The following is a 20,618-nucleotide window of genomic DNA, read 5'->3' as shown; positions in this document are numbered from 1 at the left end:
TGCATCCTCTTAGTCCGCCCCCATTGTTACAGTGTATTAAGTGGCTGACCTGCATCCTCTCAGTCCGCCACCAATGTTACAGTGTATTAAGTGGCTGACCTGCATTCTTTCAGTCCACCACCATTGTTACAGTGTATTAAGTGGCCGACCTGCATCCTCTCAGTCCACTGCCATTGTTACAGTGTATTACGTGGCTGACCTGCATCCTCTCAGTCCGCGCCATTGTTACAGTGTATTAAGTGGCCGACCTGCATCCTCTCAGCCCGCCACCATTGTTACAGTGTATTAAGTGGCCGACCTGCATCCTCTCAGTCCACTGCCATTGTTACAGTGTATTACGTGGCTGACCTGCATCCTCTCAGTCGCCACCATTGTTACAGTGTATTACGTGGCTGACCTGCATCCTCTCAGTCCGCCGCCATTGTTACAGTGTATTAAGTGGCTGACCTGCATCCTCTCAGCCCTCCGCCATTGTTACACTGTATTACGTGGCTGACCTGCATCCTCTCAGTCCGCCCCCATTGTTACAGTGTATTAAGTGGCCGACCTGCATCCTCTCAGTCCGCCACCATTGTTACAGTGTATTACGTGGCCGACCTGCATTCTATCAGTCCACCACCATTGTTACAGTGTATTAAGTGGCTGACCTGCATCCCCTCAGTCCACCACCATTGTTACAGTGTATTACGTGGCTGACCTGCATCCTCTCAGTCAGCCACCATTGTTACAGTGTATTACGTGGCTGACCTGCATCCCCTCAGTCCACCACCATTGTTACAGTGCATTACGTGGCTGACCTGCATCCTCTCAGTCCTCCACCATTGTTACAGTGTATTAAGTGGCTGACCTGCATCCTCTCAGTCCGCCACCATTGTTACAGTGTATTAAGTGGCTGACCTGCATCCTCTCAGTCCACCACCATTGTTACTGTGTATTAAGTGGCTGACCTGCATCCTCTCAGTCCTCCACCATTGTTACAGTGTATTACGTGGCTGACCTGCATCCTCTCAGTCCGCCCCCATTGTTACAGTGTATTAAGTGGCTGACCTGCATCCTCTCAGTCCGCCACCAATGTTACAGTGTATTAAGTGGCTGACCTGCATTCTTTCAGTCCACCACCATTGTTACAGTGTATTAAGTGGCTGACCTGCATCCTCTCAGTCCACTGCCATTGTTACAGTGTATTACGTGGCTGACCTGCATCCTCTCAGTCCGCGCCATTGTTACAGTGTATTAAGTGGCCGACCTGCATCCTCTCAGCCCGCCACCATTGTTACAGTGTATTAAGTGGCCGACCTGCATCCTCTCAGTCCACTGCCATTGTTACAGTGTATTACGTGGCTGACCTGCATCCTCTCAGTCGCCACCATTGTTACAGTGTATTACGTGGCTGACCTGCATCCTCTCAGTCCGCCGCCATTGTTACAGTGTATTAAGTGGCTGACCTGCATCCTCTCAGCCCTCCGCCATTGTTACACTGTATTACGTGGCTGACCTGCATCCTCTCAGTCCGCCCCCATTGTTACACTGTATTAAGTGGCCGACCTGCATCCTCTCAGTCCGCCACCATTGTTACAGTGTATTACGTGGCCGACCTGCATCCTCTCAGTCCGCCACCATTGTTACAGTGTATTACGTGGCCGACCTGCATTCTATCAGTCCACCACCATTGTTACAGTGTATTAAGTGGCTGACCTGCATCCCCTCAGTCCACCACCATTGTTACAGTGTATTACGTGGCTGACCTGCATCCTCTCAGTCAGCCACCATTGTTACAGTGTATTACGTGGCTGACCTGCATCCCCTCAGTCCACCACCATTGTTACAGTGCATTACGTGGCTGACCTGCATCCTCTCAGTCCTCCACCATTGTTACAGTGTATTAAGTGGCTGACCTGCATCCTCTCAGTCCGCCACCATTGTTACAGTGTATTAAGTGGCTGACCTGCATCCTCTCAGTCCGCCACCATTGTTACAGTGTATTAAGTGGCTGACCTGCATCCTCTCAGTCCACCACCATTGTTACTGTGTATTAAGTGGCTGACCTGCATCCTCTCAGTCCTCCACCATTGTTACAGTGTATTACGTGGCTGACCTGCATCCTCTCAGTCCGCCACCATTGTTACAGTGTATTAAGTGGACGACCTGCATCCTCTCAGTCCGCCACCATTGTTACAGTGTATTACGTGGCCGACCTGCATTCTATCAGTCCACCACCATTGTTACAGTGTATTAAGTGGCTGACCTGCATCCTCTCAGTCCACTGCCATTGTTACAGTGTATTAAGTGGCCGACCTGCATCCTCTCAGTCCGCCACCATTGTTATAGTGTATTTACATGGCTGACCTGCATCCTCTCAGTCCGCCACCATTGTTACAGTGTATTAAGTGGCCGACCTGCATCCTCTCAGCCCGCCACCATTGTTACAGTGTATTACGTGGCTGACCTGCATCCTCTCAGTCAGCCACCATTGTTACAGTGTATTACGTGGCTGACCTGCATCCCCTCAGTGCACCACCATTGTTACAGTGCATTACGTGGCTGACCTGCATCCTCTCAGTCCTCCACCATTGTTACAGTGTATTAAGTGGCTGACCTGCATCCTCTCAGTCCGCCACCATTGTTACAGTGTATTAAGTGGCTGACCTGCATCCTCTCAGTCCGCCACCATTGTTACAGTGTATTAAGCGGCTGACCTGCATCCTCTCAGTCCACCACCATTGTTACTGTGTATTAAGTGGCTGACCTGCATCCTCTCAGTCCTCCACCATTGTTACAGTGTATTACGTGGCTGACCTGCATCCTCTCAGTCCGCCCCCATTGTTACAGTGTATTAAGTGGCTGACCTGCATCCTCTCAGTCCGCCACCAATGTTGACTCCTCCCTCTCTTTCACCCCCCACATTCGTGCTCTCTCACAGTCTTGCCGCTTTCACCTACGCAACATCTCACGCATCAGACCATTCCTCTCCACTGACGCGACCAAAATTCTCATTCACTCTCTTGTCATCTCCCGCCTTGACTACTGCAACATCCTTCTCTCTGGGCTACCTCTCACCCGCCTCGCACCTCTCCAATCCATTCTTAACGCTGCTGCTAGGCTCATCTTCCTCTCCCGCCGCTCTACCTCCACCTCCCCCCTCTGTTTATCTCTTCACTGGCTCCCCATTCCTTTCCGAGTTCTCTTTAAACTCCTCACCACCACCTACAAGGCTCTCTCCTCCTCCACAGCTCCCTCTCTTCACTGATCTCTATCCACACTCCCTCCCGTCCTCGTCGCTCCATCGCTGACCGCCGACTGACCTCTCACCTAATCACCTCCTCCCACTCCCGTGTCCAAGACTTCTCTCGCGCTGCCCCCCTGCACTGGAACAACCTCCCGCCACCCATCAGGCTATCTGATTCCCTTACCTCCTTCAAGCGCTCCCTCAAAACCCACTTTTTTCGACTAGCCTATCCCTCCTCCTAACCTCTTTTGATCCTCCTATCCTGCCTCCGTTCCCCTCCGTTCCTACTTATCCTATTGTATTTCGTTCGTCCACCCACCTATTTTTAGTATGTTAACTCTTATGAGCAGGGCCCTCCTTCCTCACGTACTCACCCTACCTCATTACCTCACCTGTGCTCCTGTCCTGTTCTTCCCTTCCTCTACTTCATCTTCAGTCTCCTTGACAATTTTGACACCTACTTCTGAACTGATGCTGATTTTAGTTCTACCAGCTATACCCCTATTTATACTGTATCTTTCAACACACCCTGTACGTTACCTTGTAATTTTTTTTTTTTTTTTGTTTGCTATGTACGGCGCTGCGGACACTTTGCGGCGCCTTATAAATAAACCTACTACTACTACTACTACAGTGTATTAAGTGGCCGACCTGCATTCTTTTAGTCCACCACCATTGTTACAGTGTATTAAGTGGCCGACCTGCATCCTCTCAGTCCACTGCCATTGTTACAGTGTATTACGTGGCTGACCTGCATCCTCTCAGTCCTCCGCCATTGTTACAGTGTATTACGTGGCTGACCTGCATCCTCTCAGTCCGCCACCATTGTTACAAGGTATTAAGTGGCTGACCTGCATCCTCTCAGTCCTCCACCATTGTTACAGTGTATTACATGGCTGACCTGCATCCTCTCAGTCCTCCGCCATTGTTACAGTGTATTACGTGGCTGACCTGCATCCTCTCAGTCCGCCCCCATTGTTACAGTGTATTAAGTGGCTGACCTGCATCCTCTCAGTCCTCCACCATTGTTACACTGTATTACGTGGCTGACCTGCATCCTCTCAGCCCGCCACCATTGTTACAGTGTATTACGTGGCTGACCTGCTTCCTCTCAGTCTGCCACCATTGTTACAGTGTATTACGTGGCTGACCTGCATCTTCTCAGTCCTTCACCATTGTTACAGTGTATTAAGTGGCCGACCTGCATTCTTTTAGTCCACCACCATTGTTACAGTGTATTAAGTGGCCGACCTGCATCCTCTCAGTCCACTGCCATTGTTACAGTGTATTACGTGGCTGACCTGCATCCTCTCAGTCCTCCGCCATTGTTACAGTGTATTACGTGGCTGACCTGCATCCTCTCAGTCCGCCACCATTGTTACAGTGTATTAAGTGGCTGACCTGCATCCTCTCAGTCCTCCACCATTGTTACAGTGTATTACGTGGCTGACCTGCATCTTCTCAGTCCTTCACCATTGTTACAGTGTATTAAGTGGCTGACCTGCATCCTCTCAGTCCTCCACCATTGTTACACTGTATTACGTGGCTGACCTGCATCCTCTCAGCCCGCCACCATTGTTACAGTGTATTACGTGGCTGACCTGCATCCTCTCAGTCCACTGATATTGTTACAGTGTATTACGTGGCTGACCTGCATCCTCTCAGTCCTCCACCATTGTTACATTGTATTACGTGGCTGACCTGCATCCTCTCAGTCTGCCACCATTGTAACAGACCTGCTCGCTCGGCAGTGAGTGTTCAGAGACCAGCGAGGGTGTAGTCGCCACCCCGCTGAATGCACGCCTCCCCGCACCATCAAATGATATGTCCCCTGCTAACAGCGCTGAATGAGCCAGAACTCACTGGGCACTACGAAGGCCGTGGGGAGAAGGAGGTCGCTGATGACATTAGCCGGCCTCCATCCAAACAGCCGTGGAATGTGGCACACCCGCAGGGTGTCAATCACCTTTGGGCCATCAGATAGCGCATGTGCACTGCGTACCGTGCGCAAGTGCAGTCGTCCGATAATCGATTGGACAGTTAATTTGCAGCCTGGTGGAGTCTGAATCGGGCCCAGTGCCTGATGCGCAGACGGATATAAGGTGTACACCTGCAGCAGTAAAAACAGATGTAATTGCCACTCGTGCATAAACTACAAATAACTGCGCTGGAGTAACCAGGTAACGAGGCCTCTAATTAGGACAGTAAATTACATAAACACATTTATTAAACTATATAAAAACTTACTACAAAGACTCCCACAGCTGGATTCAGTCACATAGGATATCATTGCAATAAATGTATCAAACGTGTATAACTAGTGGAGCAATCTCCTAAAGGCACCGGCATGACGCCATCTGGGATCCCGCTATGGTAATGCACAGCGGGATCAGGGGCAGGCTGGCAGAGAGGATGCTCCATCAGAAGAGGACATGTGAGCGTGTCTTAGTAACGTCAACACACTTGATCTTGCTGCCTTCTCAAACACGCTGTGTCCTCTTCTCGCCCCAATCGCCCTCATGTCCTGCCCAAACCTCACCACCTCCCTCTATAATGACACCCTATCTTCGGCACTGGACTCTGCCTGCCCTCCCTCCTCTATCCCCCTTCGATGATCCAACCCCCAACCGTGGCACTCGCCTATCACCCGATTCCTTAAAAAGTGCTCTCGCACTGCTGAGCGCTTCTGGAAGAAATCACGCTCCCTCACAGATTATCTCCATTTCAAATTCATTCTTTCCTCCTTCAGCTCTGCCCTTGCTCTGGCCAAGGAATTCTACTTTAAGTCCCTCATCCTTTCCCAATCATCCAATCCCCGCAGGCTCTTCGCCACCTTCAATTCCTTGCTCTCCCCCCCTCCTCCAGCTCTTCCGTCCTCCATCGTAGCCGCTGATTTTGCTACCTACTTTTCAACAAAAATCTCCTCTCTCAGGACTGCCATCACTGCTGCCATGACCTCACCCTCTCCCTCCTCCCCTCCTAAATCTCCACTCCCCTCCTTCCAACCCCTGTCCTCATTTTACCCCACCACTGCTGCTGAAGTCCACTCTATCCTTCAATCCGCTTCTCCCTCCACCTGCCCGCTCGATCCTATCCCCTCCAATATTATCCGTCGTCTCAGTCTGTCAGTCTGCTCTCACCTGGCTCACCTCTTTAATCTTTCCCTATCCTCTGGGATCTTCCCTTCCTCCTTCAAACACGCTCTTGTCTCCCCAATTCTCAAAAAAACAAATCTGGACCCCAACTCTCCATCCAACTACAGGCCCATCTCCCTCCTCCCTTTTGCCTCCAAGCTCCTAGAACGTCTGACCTATAATCGTCTCCTAAGACACCTTACTGCTAACTCCATTCTAGACCCCCTCCAATCCGGGTTCCGCCCTTTACATTCCACTGTAACTGCCCTGACCAAAGTCACTAACGATTTACTATCGGCTAAATCCAAAGGCCTCTTCTCTATCCTCATCCAGCTTGATCTGTCGGCAGCCTTTGACACTGTTGACCACCCTCTCCTGCTCAACACCCTCCGCTCCTTTGGCATCACTGGCACGGTCTTCTCCTGGTTCACCTCATACCTCTCCGATCGCTCCTTCTCCGTCTCCACTCCGAGCTCCTCCTCTCCTACTACCCCGCAGCCAGTCGGTGTTCCCCAAGGGTCAGTCCTTGGCCCTCTCCTCTTCTCCCTCTACACCACCTCTCTGGGCACCCTCATCAGCTCCTATGGTTTTCATTACCACCTTTATGCTGATGATACCCTAATCTATCTCTCCTCCCCCGACCTATCCCCATCACTCCTGTCCAAGGTCTCCGAATGCCTCACGGCCATCTCAGCCTGGATGACCCAACACTTCCTGAAACTAAACATGGCTAAAACTGAACTTCTAATCTTCCATCCCCCGAACATCCCCTCTTCTCCATAGCATACAAGAAAAATCTCAATGTCACTGACAGTGGCGCTTGAAAGTAAGGAGTATAAAAATAATAAATGTATTATAATATCTTACTCCCCTGTGATTGTATTTGAGGTCCCCTCTTTCTTCTAGTATGATTTCCTTCTCAGGACATATGAAAGATATAAGGGGACAAAAAGCACAGATCTTCGTGCAATACTGAAAGTTGTTTTCAACAATGTGAAGAAGTTCTTCAAGAATAAATTTATAAACCACCAGTGTGTAGTTTTTATATTACGGAGGAAACCCTCCTATATAATTTACTCACAGAGTATCATTAGTATAACAGCATATCAGGGGGGGTCTTTTCTCCACTCCACTTTCTTACTTTGCAGTAAATTTCTAAAGTAAAACGTAGATGCTGAAGTAGATACTTTAAAAGGTTTCTTTTTATTTATACAATGGTACACACGGATAAAAAAGAGGTGATGGGTGTACTTAGCTTCCAAAAAGGATCGGTCAGGTATTTTCCAAAGGTGTAAGAATCAGGAAAAATCGGGGCCCCGATGTCCTTTCCGTCCTAATGAGAGCCAGTCCCCACCACTGCAGTAGTAACAGAAGAGTCCCCACCAACGCGTTTCGATCTGTTAGTGATCTTTGTCAAGGTGTGCAGGTACTCTTCTGTTCAGGGTTTAAATAGCACACTAATCATTAGATGTGTAACAGCTGAGATGTATACTGCATACATCATATATTTCTCATAGAGATAAGGTGTCCTGGAGTTCATTATACAGGCTCCGGGGTTCCGGTAATGAACTTCCGGTAACGCGATACGTCACTTCCGGTGACGTCATATCCTCCGCGATCTCGGCATCTGAATGCATGCGGCTGATCATTTCCGTGTTTCACTTCCTGGTATTGCGTTCCATTCCTCAGGCACAGGACTTGTTCTGGTCATGTGTTACTGGTCATGTGATACGGCGGCCATCTTTTTATTTCTCATTCTGCCGTTTTTGTCTGGAATTGGAACTATATACTTTCTGAAAGAAATAATAAAATATAGCAGCATCGGTTTCTGTATATGTAAACTTTCTTTAGCATGTATAAAGTGACAAGTGCATTATAGAAAAGTTTTTGAGGAAAGCTTAAGACATGAAATAAAAATCTAGTTAAAACATTATAAAAATGTTGTAAAAGAGTACTATTATCCATATTAAAAAGGAGTTTTTTGGACGGACTGAAAAAAGGTGAAGGGATAAGAATATATATGGAAGACGTATTACAGAGAGAAAAAGTTATGATTGTATTCTATAAAATTAGAAAAAATTACAAAAATTTATAAAAACCACTTAATCTCAAAGTCTTGATTGAGTCCTCCTGGAATGAGGGTTTTGAGATTAAAAATGTATTTCATCTCTGTTTGTGCAAGTATTTTGGCAACGTTCTTATCCCTCTCCGTGGCTTTGGCTAACTTAATACCCCAAAAGCCTTTTATATCCCTTACTGAACTCTTGTGGACTTTTTTAAAATGTGTGGACAAGGAGTGAGTCTCAAGTCCTTTCTTTATATTCCGTAAATGTTCACCCATTCGAGTCTTTAATGGTCGTGAAGTCCGTCCTATATAAAATTTATTACAAGTGCATTCAATAGCATAGACTATGTTGGAGGTGTTACAGGTGATAAATTCCTCAATTTTCACTTGTTGTCCATTTATGCAGATTGACTTATATTTTGACGTCTGGCAGCTTGGAATATTGCGACATCCCAAACATGATCCACATCTATAAAAGCCTTTAGAGCGGTTATAGCTCTGTCGTACAATATCACTTGGACATAGACTTCTCACTAATTTGTTTCTCAAGTTCTTTGAGCGTCTATATATCTGAACAGGTCTGTCCGGTAAATGTTTACCTAAGACAGGATCCTGTTTTAGGATGGGCCAGTGTTTTTTGAAGGCTTTCTCGATGTCTTTATGCTGGGAATTATACTTTGTAATAAAAGCCCATTTGATTTTTTCCATATCTTGTCCATTCCTTTCTTTCGGTCTGAGGAGTTCTTCTCTTTCAATATTTTGAGCTGTTTCTAGACCTTGATTTATAATTTCAGTTTTATAACCGCACACTTCAAATGCTTCTCTCATTTTGATTGATTGATCATTGAAAGTGCTTTTTTCCGTGCAGTTCCTTCTGATCCGTTTAAATTGGCCTCCCGGTATCCCGTTCAGCCAATTTCTATGGTGGCAACTGTCTGCACCAATGTAGGCTGCAGAATCTGTAGGTTTTTGATACGTTTTAGTACATATATTGCCATTATTAATATAAATATTCAGGTCTAGAAAATTTAAAGTGCTTTGATCAACATTGAAAGTTAAATGAATATTAAAAAGATTTTCATTAACTCTCCTCTGCTTGCTCCCCCATTACCCCCCTATGGAGTAATCCCGCTTTTCCCCCAGGTAACTCCCCCCACCTGTTCAAAGCATGGAGCTTAGCCGGCCTCCGGGTAGTCTATGACCTTACGGTACAGAGCACTTGGGCCTCTATAGATGATATCAAACAGTCATTCCCCTCCCTAACTCCTCCCTTCTTCGAGTATTTCCAGCTCAGGCACTTCCTCCTGTCTCTCCCTCAGGCTGACGCGCTCCGGACCCCCACCCCATTTGAGTCTTTATGTCTGAATTGCCCCCTACGCAGGGGATTGATCTCTGCTGTCTACTCTATGACACTCACTGCCACAGCTGTATCTCCTAGCCGCCATGAAAAAGACTGGGAGATAGACCTGGGGCCACCACCTGACGACTCTTGCTGGGATGAAGTCCGAGAGGGTATAGCCAAAAGCTCTATCTCCACCCGACTCAAAGAAACATCTTACAAGCTATACTATAGATGGTACTATACCCCAGTGAGGCTCTCCAAAATGTTCCCCTCCTCTACCCCCATGTGCTGGCGAAACTGTGGCCATAGAGGGACGCTACTCCATATCTGGTGGACGTGTCCTTCTATCTCCTCTTTTTGGACTAAGATAGCTGCGCTCTTGAAGGCTATCTCAGGTATCCCACTCCCCCTAGACCCTTGGTCGTTTCTGCTCGCTCGTCCTTTCCCAGACTTAGACTCCACCATGAATAAGCTACTATCCCATATCTTAACCGCGGCCAAGTCCCTTGTTGCTAAAAACTGGAAGTCCCCTTCCCCCGCTACAGAATCCGCCCTAATCAACTATGTCTGGTCCATTGCTGCAATGGAAAAGATCACCTACTACCTCCACGACTGCCCACTCAAATACGATATTGTCTGGGGCCCTTGGCTCCTACATATGGCTTCTGGAACTCTCCCCCCTATAGCCTCTGCCCTCCCCTAGTGCGCTTCTGTGACTGGAGTAGATGCTTTTGCCGTATCGTGCCGCCCCGCCGCCCCCGCGGGGCTCTACCTCTTTCAATATAGTAAGCTTTTCCCTTCGCTATTGTTTCCTCAAAAGTTACAACTTGTATTCACCTGAAACGTGCCTTATATTCAAGAAAATGATGTGTATCTGTACCCTTCCCTGACCCTCTCCCCCCCCCCCTTTTTTTCTTCATTTTTTCCTTTCTCTCTCACCCCTGTCTCCCCCTTCTCCTCCCATTCCTTGTTCGTGCCCCCCCCCTCTCATTTCGTACTTATTTGTTTTTGTTCCAATGTAAGAAAAAGAGAATGATTGTTTCCTTTTGTCCAATGTGATTTTACATTGTAATGATTCTCTCAGAAAATAAAGAGTTTAAAAAAAAAAAAAAAAAGATTTTCATTTAAAAAATCACAGAATGATTTTAAATCCTCCCCATTCCCCCTCCAAATAAAAAGGATATCATCAATATATCTAAGCCACGACACCAGGTTTGCCCCATATGGGTTATTGTTCCACACCATAGTCTCCTCCCAATAACCCATAAAGATGTTTGCATAACATGGGGCAAACCTGGTGCCCATGGCTTTTCCTCTCTGTTGGAGGTAAAATTCTCCTTTAAAAGTAAAATAATTGTGTTCTAAAATGTATAAAATTCCTTCCAAGATAAAATTTTGTAAAGATGGACTCATATTCGTTCTTCTGAGGTATTCCTTAGCAGCCACAGAACCTTGGGAGTGTTCAATGATGGTGTATAGACTACTGACATCTGCACTTACTAAAAAGTTGCCTTCCTCCCAAGTGATGTCTTTTAATTTGTTGATGACATCACTGGTATCTTTGAGGTGAGATTTATTAGTCAATACTAATGGCTGCAGATGGTGGTCAATCCATTCTGACAAGTTTGCCGTTAATGAGTCAACCCCCGAGACAATAGGTCGCCCCGGGGGATTGACTGGGTCCTTATGAACTTTCGGCAAAATATATATCGCCGGGATCTGTGGATTCTCAACCAGCAGGAATTTGGATTCATTAGAATTGATGGTATTGTCTAGTTCGTATTTCTTCACTAAGGTCGTTAGAGACTGTATGAATTCTATTGTGGGGTCCTTTTTTAATTTCTTATAGGTGGTGGTGTCATCAAGTTGTCTTTTTACTTTGCTTATATAATTGCAGGTGTCCATAACCACCACCCCCCCACCCTTGTCCGCCGGTTTGATAGTGACGGTGTCATTTTTCTTTAGTGCTTCTAATGCTAACATCTCGTTATGGTTGAGATTAAAATTGATCTTCTTTTTTCTCACATCCTTTAGATCTTCTAATATCTGGGAAGCAAACACATCTATAAAACTTCCTTTTAGATGCGCTGGAAAGAACATCGATTTTGGTCTAAATCTAGTGATTTCTTCTTCTCTTTCTTCAACAGTGTTGTCATCTTCTTTCAGGATGAAAAACTTTTTAATTGTTAGCTTCCTAATATATTTTTGTATGTCAACATATAACTCAAATTCATTAATTTTACTTGCCGGTGCATACTTCAAACCTTTTTCCAGGACGGTCGTCTCATGTGCAGTAAGGATGTGTGAGCTTATGTTGAAGATTTTTCCTTTTCCTTTTTGTGAGTCCATCTTTATAGTTTCCTCTTTATTTTCCTCATGTTTTTTCTTTCGATTTTTTCTTTTACGAGCTAAAGATTGTTTCTTCTTTCCTCCTCGAGTGCCTCTTCTCCGTCGGTGGATTATCTCGGTCGGTGGACAATCCGTCCTCTCTCTAAAAAATCTTGCCTTGGGGGTTGACTCATTAACGGCAAACTTGTCAGAATGGATTCACCACCATCTGCAGCCATTAGTATTGACTAATAAATCTCACCTCAAAGATACCAGTGATGTCATCAACAAATTAAAAGACATCACTTGGGAGGAAGGCAACTTTTTAGTAAGTGCAGATGTCAGTAGTCTATACACCATCATTGAACACTCCCAAGGTTCTGTGGCTGCTAAGGAATACCTCAGAAGAACGAATATGAGTCCATCTTTACAAAATTTTATCTTGGAAGGAATTTTATACATTTTAGAACACAATTATTTTATTTTTAAAGGAGAATTTTACCTCCAACAGAGAGGAACAGCCATGGGCACCAGGTTTGCCCCATGTTATGCAAACATCTTTATGGGTTATTGGGAGGAGACTATGGTGTGGAACAATAACCCATATGGGGCAAACCTGGTGTCGTGGCTTAGATATATTGATGATATCCTTTTTATTTGGAGGGGGAATGGGGAGGATTTAAAATCCTTCTGTGATTTTTTAAATGAAAATCTTTTTAATATTCATTTAACTTTCAATGTTGATCAAAGCACTTTAAATTTTCTAGACCTGAATATTTATATTAATAATGGCAATATATGTACTAAAACGTATCAAAAACCTACAGATTCTGCAGCCTACATTGGTGCAGACAGTTGCCACCATAGAAATTGGCTGAACGGGATACCGGGAGGCCAATTTAAACGGATCAGAAGGAACTGCACGGAAAAAAGCACTTTCAATTATCAATCAATCAAAATGAGAGAAGCATTTGAAGTGTGCGGTTATAAAACTGAAATTATAAATCAAGGTCTAGAAACAGCTCAAAATATTGAAAGAGAAGAACTCCTCAGACCGAAAGAAAGGAATGGACAAGATATGGAAAAAATCAAATGGGCTTTTATTACAAAGTATAATTCCCAGCATAAAGACATCGAGAAAGCCTTCAAAAAACACTGGCCCATCCTAAAACAGGATCCTGTCTTGGGTAAACATTTACCGGACAGACCTGTTCACATATATAGACGCTCAAAGAACTTGAGAAACAAATTAGTGAGAAGTCTATGTCCAAGTGATATTGTACAACAGAGCTATAACCGCTCTAAAGGCTTTTATAGATGTGGATCATGTTTGGGATGTCGCAATATTCCAAGCTGCCAGACGTCAAAATATGAGTCAATCTGCATAAATGGACAACAAGTGAAAATTGAGGAATTTATCACCTGTAACACCTCCAACATAGTCTATGCTATTGAATGCACTTGTAATAAATTTTATATAGGACGGACTTCACGACCATTAAAGACTCGAATGGGTGAACATTTACGGAATATAAAGAAAGGACTTGAGACTCACTCCTTGTCCACACATTTTAAAAAAGTCCACAAGAGTTCAGTAAGGGATATAAAAGGCTTTTGGGGTATTAAGTTAGCCAAAGCCACGGAGAGGGATAAGAACGTTGCCAAAATACTTGCACAAACAGAGATGAAATACATTTTTAATCTCAAAACCCTCATTCCAGGAGGACTCAATCAAGACTTTGAGATTAAGTGGTTTTTATAAATTTTTGTAATTTTTTCTAATTTTATAGAATACAATCATAACTTTTTCTCTCTGTAATACGTCTTCCATATATATTCTTATCCCTCCACCTTTTTTCAGTCCGTCCAAAAAACTCCTTTTTAATATGGATAATAGTACTCTTTTACAATATTTTTATAATGTTTTAACTAGATTTTTATTTCATGTCTTAAGCTTTCCTCAAAAACTTTTCTATAATGCACTTGTCACTTTATACATGCTAAAGAAAGTTTACATATACAGAAACCGATGCTGCTATATTTCATTTCTTTCAGAAAGTATATAGTTCCAATTCCAGACAAAAACGGCAGAATGAGAAATAAAAAAATGGCCGCCGTATCACATGACCAGTAACACATGACCAGAACAAGTCCTGTGCCTGAGGAATGGAACGCAATACCAGGAAGTGAAACACGGAAATGATCAGCCGCATGCATTCAGATGCCGAGATCGCGGAGGATATGACGTCACCGGAAGTGACGTATCGCGTTACCGGAAGTTCATTACCGGAACCCCGGAGCCTGTATAATGAACTCCAGGACACCTTATCTCTATGAGAAATATATGATGTATGCAGTATACATCTCAGCTGTTACACATCTAATGATTAGTGTGCTATTTAAACCCTGAACAGAAGAGTACCTGCACACCTTGACAAAGATCACTAACAGATCGAAACGCGTTGGTGGGGACTCTTCTGTTACTACTGCAGTGGTGGGGACTGGCTCTCATTAGGACGGAAAGGACATCGGGGCCCCGATTTTTCCTGATTCTTACACCTTTGAAAAAAATACCTGACCAATCCTTTTTGGAAGCTAAGTACACCCATCACCTCTTTTTTATCCGTGTGTACCATTGTATAAATAAAAAGAAACCTTTTAAAGTATCTACTTCAGCATCTACGTTTTACTTTAGAAATTTACTGCAAAGTAAGAAAGTGGAGTGGAGAAAAGACCCCCCCTGATATGCTGTTATACTAATGATACTCTGTGAGTAAATTATACCCCTTTCCCACTGCAGGCTTTACACGTGTAAATGCCGTTTTTTTAGCCTTTTTAAACGGCTAGAGCTGCAGTGGGAAAGCTCCAGGTTGCTTTACACGGGTAACAAATACCGGTTTTTGTTACCCGTGTAAAAAGCAGTGTTTTTAACGTGTAATAGCCGTTTTTTCGGCAGTGGGAAAGGGGTAGCCCTTTACCCGTTAAAAAAAAAACCGGCATGGGGTCCCCCCCCCACTGCCGAAACCAGCACCAGGCTGAAGGAGCCGGGGCTGGTAATAAAAAATCAGGAAACCCGACAAATAGGGGTTCCCTGATTTTTTACAACCAGCCCCAGGCTCCAGGTCCGGGGCTGGTTCCCAAAATACGGGGGACAAAATGACTAGGGGTCCCCCGTATTTTAAGAACCAGCCCCAGGCACAACCAGCCAGCAGGGTAATGCCACAGCCGGGGGACACTTATGATATAAGTTCCCGCGGCCAAAGCATTAACCCTACCGACCAGTCAGCCTGGCCAGGGGCCCTGGGGGAGTGGGGACCCCCCCAATAAAGGGGTCCCCCCCCTCCAGGACTTACCTGACCAGGCTGAAGCCTGGTGCTGTCCCCGGTGACCCTGGAGCGGTGGTCACCGGGCTGATGGTATTGTGTAAAAAATAGAATAAAAACCATTGTCTTTTACTGGTGAACTATGAGTCCCAGCAAGCCTCCCCCGCAAGCTGGGACTTGGAGAACCACAAGTCCCAGCCTGCGGGGCATTAAAGGGCCCGCTGGGTCTTGTAGTTCCACAGTAAAAGAAAGAGTTAAATAAACACACTGACACACGTGAAAAATAAAAGTTTAATACATACATAACACATACATACTGATACTTACCTATCTTGAGCCCGTAGGTAGCCCTGGTCCTGATGTCCTGGTCCGTGTCGGCGTCTGTATCCAGTCGGCATCCCTGTCGGCGACGGCGTCGGCGGTCCGGAGTCCGAAGAAATCCATTTGGGAAGCTGTGGAAGGAAATCCTACTCACCTGTCCCAGCGCGACGTAGTCCAGGTAAGGTCTTTGCAAAAAAAACAAACCGACACCCGAACCAAGCGAACAGGCAGAGAGCCGCACGGTGTGTTTACATCGTGCGGCTCCGCCCCCGAATGCCGCTATTGGCCGCCTTGCGGCCTAGCGGCCAATCAGGAGCCGCTAGGCCGCAAGGCGGCCAATAGCGGCATTCGGGAGGCGGAGCCGCACGATGTAAACAAACACACGTGCGTCTCCGTCAGTCCGGTCTGGTTCGGGTGTCGGTTTGTTTTTTTTGCAAAGACCTTACCTGGACTACGTCGCGCTGGGACAGGTGAGTAGGATTTCCTTCCACAGCTTCCCAAATGGATTTCTTCGGACTCCGGACCGCCGACGCCGTCGCCGACAGGGATGCCGACTGGATACAGACGCCGACACGGACCAGGACATCAGGACCAGGGCTACCTACGGGCTCAAGATAGGTAAGTATCAGTATGTATGTGTTATGTATGTATTAAACTTTTATTTTTCACGTGTGTCAGTGTGTTTATTTAACTCTTTCTTTTACTGTGGAACTACAAGACCCAGCGGGCCCTTTAATGCCCCGCAGGCTGGGACTTGTGGTTCTCCAAGTCCCAGCTTGCGGGGGAGGCTTGCTGGGACTCATAGTTCACCAGTAAAAGACAATGGTTTTTATTCTATTTTTTACACAATACCATCAGCCCGGTGACCACCGCTCCAGGGTCACCGGGGACAGCACCAGGCTTCAGCCTGGTCAGGTAAGTCCTGGAGGGGGGGGACCCCTTTATTGGGGGGGTCCCCACTCCCCCAGGGCCCCTGGCCAGGCTGACTGGTCGGTAGGGTTAATGCTTTGGCCGCGGGAACTTATATCATAAGTGTCCCCCGGCTGTGGCATTACCCTGCTGGCTGGTTGTGCCTGGGGCTGGTTCTTAAAATACGGGGGACCCCTAGTCATTTTGTCCCCCGTATTTTGGGAACCAGCCCCGGACCTGGAGCCTGGGGCTGGTTGTAAAAAATCAGGGAACCCCTATTTGTCGGGTTTCCTGATTTTTTATTACCAGCCCCGGCTCTTTCAGCCTGGTGCTGGTTACGGCAGTGGGGGGGACCCCACGCCGTTTTTTTTTTTTAAATTCTCCCCCCCCCCCTATCTTTACACTGCTTAAACGGGTTTTTAAACGGGTAAGTGTGAATGTGACAAAAACAGCTTTTAAACGGTAATTTACCGTTTAAAAGCTGCAGTGGGAAAGAGTCTTTATGGCTCTTACCCGTTTAAAGACCCGTTTAAAAAAAACGGGTCTTTACCCGTGTAGGCAGTGGGAAAGCAGCATTATATAGGAGGGTTTCCTCCGTAATATAAAAACTACACACTGGTGGTTTATAAATTTATTCTTGAAGAACTTCTTCACATTGTTGAAAACAACTTTCAGTATTGCACGAAGATCTGTGCTTTTTTGTCCCCTTATATCTTTCATATGTCCTGAGAAGGAAATCATACTAGAAGAAAGAGGGGACCTCAAATACAATCACAGGGGAGTAAGATATTATAATACATTTATTATTTTTATACTCCTTACTTTCAAGCGCCACTGTCAGTGACATTGAGATTTTTCTTGTATGCTATAGTGTTTTCTTTTTGGGGGTGTGGTGACACCTCTTAAATCTCTTTTTGACATCCGGCTGCAGATCTTTAGCGCAGACAGATATATATCCAATCTTTCTTCCACATCCCCTCTTCTCCCACTATCTCCATCAGCATTGGTGAAACCGAGATCACCTCCACCGACCAAACGCGCTGCCTCGGTGTCATCATTGACTCCTCCCTCTCTTTCACCCCCCACATTTGTGCTCTCTCACAGTCTTGCCGCTTTCACCTACGCAACATCTCACGCATCAGACCATTCCTCTCCACTGACGCGACCAAAATTCTCATTCACTCTCTTGTCATCTCCCGCCTTGACTACTGCAACATCCTTCTCTCTGGGCTACCTCTCACCCGCCTCGCACCTCTCCAAACCATTCTTAACGCTGCTGCTAGGCTCATCTTCCTCTCCCGCCGCTCTACCTCCGCCTCCTCCCTCTGTCTATCTCTTCACTGGCTCCCCATTCCTTTCCGAGTTCTCTTTAAACTCCTCACCACCACCTACAAGGCTCTCTCCTCCTCCACCGCTCCTTACCTCTCTTCACTGATCTCTATCCACACTCCCTCCCGTCCTCTTCGCTCCATCGCTGACCGCCGACTGACCTCTCACCTAATCACCTCCTCCCACTCCCGTGTCCAAGACTTCTCTCGCGCTGCCCCTCTGCACTGGAACAACCTCCCGCCACCCATCAGGCTTTCTGATTCCCTTACCTCCTTCAAGCGCTCCCTCAAAACCCACTTTTTTCGACTAGCCTATCCCTCCTCCTAACCTCTTTTGATCCTCCTATCCTGCCTCCGTTCCCCTCCGTTCCTACTTATCCTATTGTTTTTCGTTCGTCCACCCACCTATTTTTAGTATGTTAACTCTTATGAGTAGGGTCCTCCTGCCTCACGTACTCACCCTACCTCTTTACCTCACCTGTCCTCCTGTCCTGTTCTTCCCTTCCTCTACTTCATCTTCAGTCTCCTCGACAATTTTGACACCTACTTCTGAACTGATGCTGATTTTATTTCTACCAGCTATACCCCTATTTATACTGTATTTTTCAACACACCCTGTACGTTACCCTGTCATTTGTTTTTTGTTTGCTATGTGGACACTTTGCGGCGCCTTATAAATAAACGTACTACTACTACTACTTGGCGGCGGGGAGCAGATTTCCTGGCCTGGTTAGTGAAGGCTGTGGGCAGCGACGGGGGAGAGGCGGGGAGCCGGCAGAGGCAGGCTCCATCAGAAGAGGACATGCGAGCGTGTCCCAGTCACTTGGCGGCGGGGAGCAGATTTCCTGGCCTGGTTAGTGAAGGCTGCGGGCAGCAACGGGGGAGAGGCGGGGAGCCGGCAGAGGCAGGCTCCGTCAGAACAGGGCGTGCAACTGTCTTGTGCTTGCGCGTTCCCCTCATGGCGGATGGCAAAAGGTGCCTATTGACGATAACCAAGAGCAGATGTAATTAGAGCTGCTCCATCTGTACATACTGTAGTTTATATGTACTCTCCTATAGTTCATCAGTTTATATACCACAAACAAAGTCAGTTAAGGGGCAATCTCCCGCTGCCATTCCCGTGGCGGGGCCCTATTCAGTGCTTTCTCAACAGCATTAAACTTGGGATCTCAGCAAAACGAGCCCGACTTCACAAGCAGTCGGTCTCGTTCTGCTGAGAACGGTTAGGAATTGACGAGCTCCCGGCCGCAGCTCGTCGATTCCCGGCCGCTTATCGCGACCACACCCCCTTCTCGGCGCTCGGCAGGCGGGACATTGAATCCCGCCTGCAAAATGAGCAGGCGGGATTCAAAATCTAATTATCATATCTAATTCTCTCTGCACATGTTACATCTGCCCCACCTGCAGTGCAACTGGTTTTGTCCATTTGAGAAGGAATTTGCCTTTGTGAGTGAACCAGAATAATGGCCATAGTTCCGGCAGGGTGTAAGGTGGGTAACACTGCAGAAAAAAAGCAAAAATAATATATAGAATTTACGTACCCTCGTTGAATAGCCATACACATGGGTGTTTTACATCCAAAGAGTGGACATTCCTGGGCTTCAGGGCTGTACCCTCCGGCTAGTAGTAGCCCCAGGCACTCCGCTTGTCCTCCATACACTGCAGAGTACACTGGGCTCACGTGATCTTTCCCGGTGTCGCACTGGCGGTCTGTGACTGCCATAAGCATGCTCAGAACCCTGAAAATACATACACAACAGCTGGAATCACACGATAGTAGTTATGTGTTACACTTCTATGGAGTCAACTACAGAGGTGTTGTGCCCCAAAAAACGCATGTGTTGACGTAGTCATGGTAACCTTCTGCCCATATGGTGCCCACCTAGACATGGTCAGCCATCCGGATACCCAGCGCAGTATTTTTATAGCCTGCAGGTGTCACTGTTGCTCTGAAGTCTAAAACTGAACTATGGGACTGATTCATGTTTGCAAGTAAAGCAATCGCCAATCGGTGCAGGCAGCGGCAAGGGAGCGGCAGGGAAATGGCAGCGGCAAGGGAGCGGCAGGGAAATGGCAGCGGCAGGGAAATGGCAGCGGGCTTTGTCAGAATAGGGAGCGCAAGCGTCTCGTGCACCGGCGAATGGCGATTCTAATGAGAGCTGCTCCGTCTGTACGCGGCTGTTGTCAGCTGACGTCACGCTCCCTCCCTGAAAACACCTGGGCACGCCTCCATGTTTCCCTGACACTCCCAGAAAATGTCTGGTGACCACCCCCAAATGCCGGTTTCCTGTCAATCAACTAGCCTGCAGCAATGAAAACAGATGCTAGATCTTATCGCTGAATGGCCTCCCGCACGCGTGCTACAAACCGTATGCTGATTGGCTGAGAGAACGTTATGTGCAAGGTGATAATGCACCAGCCAATCAGCTCGTAACTGTCCATTTACATATTGGATCTGATTGGCTGGTGCATTATCACCTTGCACATAACGTTCTTCATGGGGGTAGATACCACTTCTCCAAACATTTACGCCATAGGAACTGGCTTTTGCTGCCTTTGCTGGTAGATTTATTAAGTTCGGGGAAGTGATAAACTGTGTGGTTTTTATCACTGGCCAATCAGCTCCTACCTGTCATATTCAA

At 46.6% G+C, this 20,618-nt stretch overlaps 1 protein-coding gene across 1 annotated transcript in view; it reads right to left on the bottom strand.

The window, feature by feature from the left end:
- Positions 1-20,618, bottom strand: part of ASB3 (ankyrin repeat and SOCS box containing 3) — a 119,565-nt gene that overhangs the window by 21,479 nt on the left and 77,468 nt on the right. Inside the window, exon 7 of the mRNA XM_083175236.1 lies at positions 19,518-19,715. Coding sequence (XP_083031362.1) covers positions 19,518-19,715 — 198 coding nt within the window. The remainder of the gene's footprint in view (positions 1-19,517; positions 19,716-20,618) is intronic.

Source organism: Crinia signifera, chromosome 3, assembly GCF_055691185.1.
Source record: "Crinia signifera chromosome 3, ASM5569118v1, whole genome shotgun sequence".
NCBI classification, from domain to species: Eukaryota; Metazoa; Chordata; class Amphibia; order Anura; family Myobatrachidae; genus Crinia; species Crinia signifera.
Note: the sequence above shows the minus strand (reverse complement) of the source record. Positions and strands in the feature narration are given on the sequence as shown.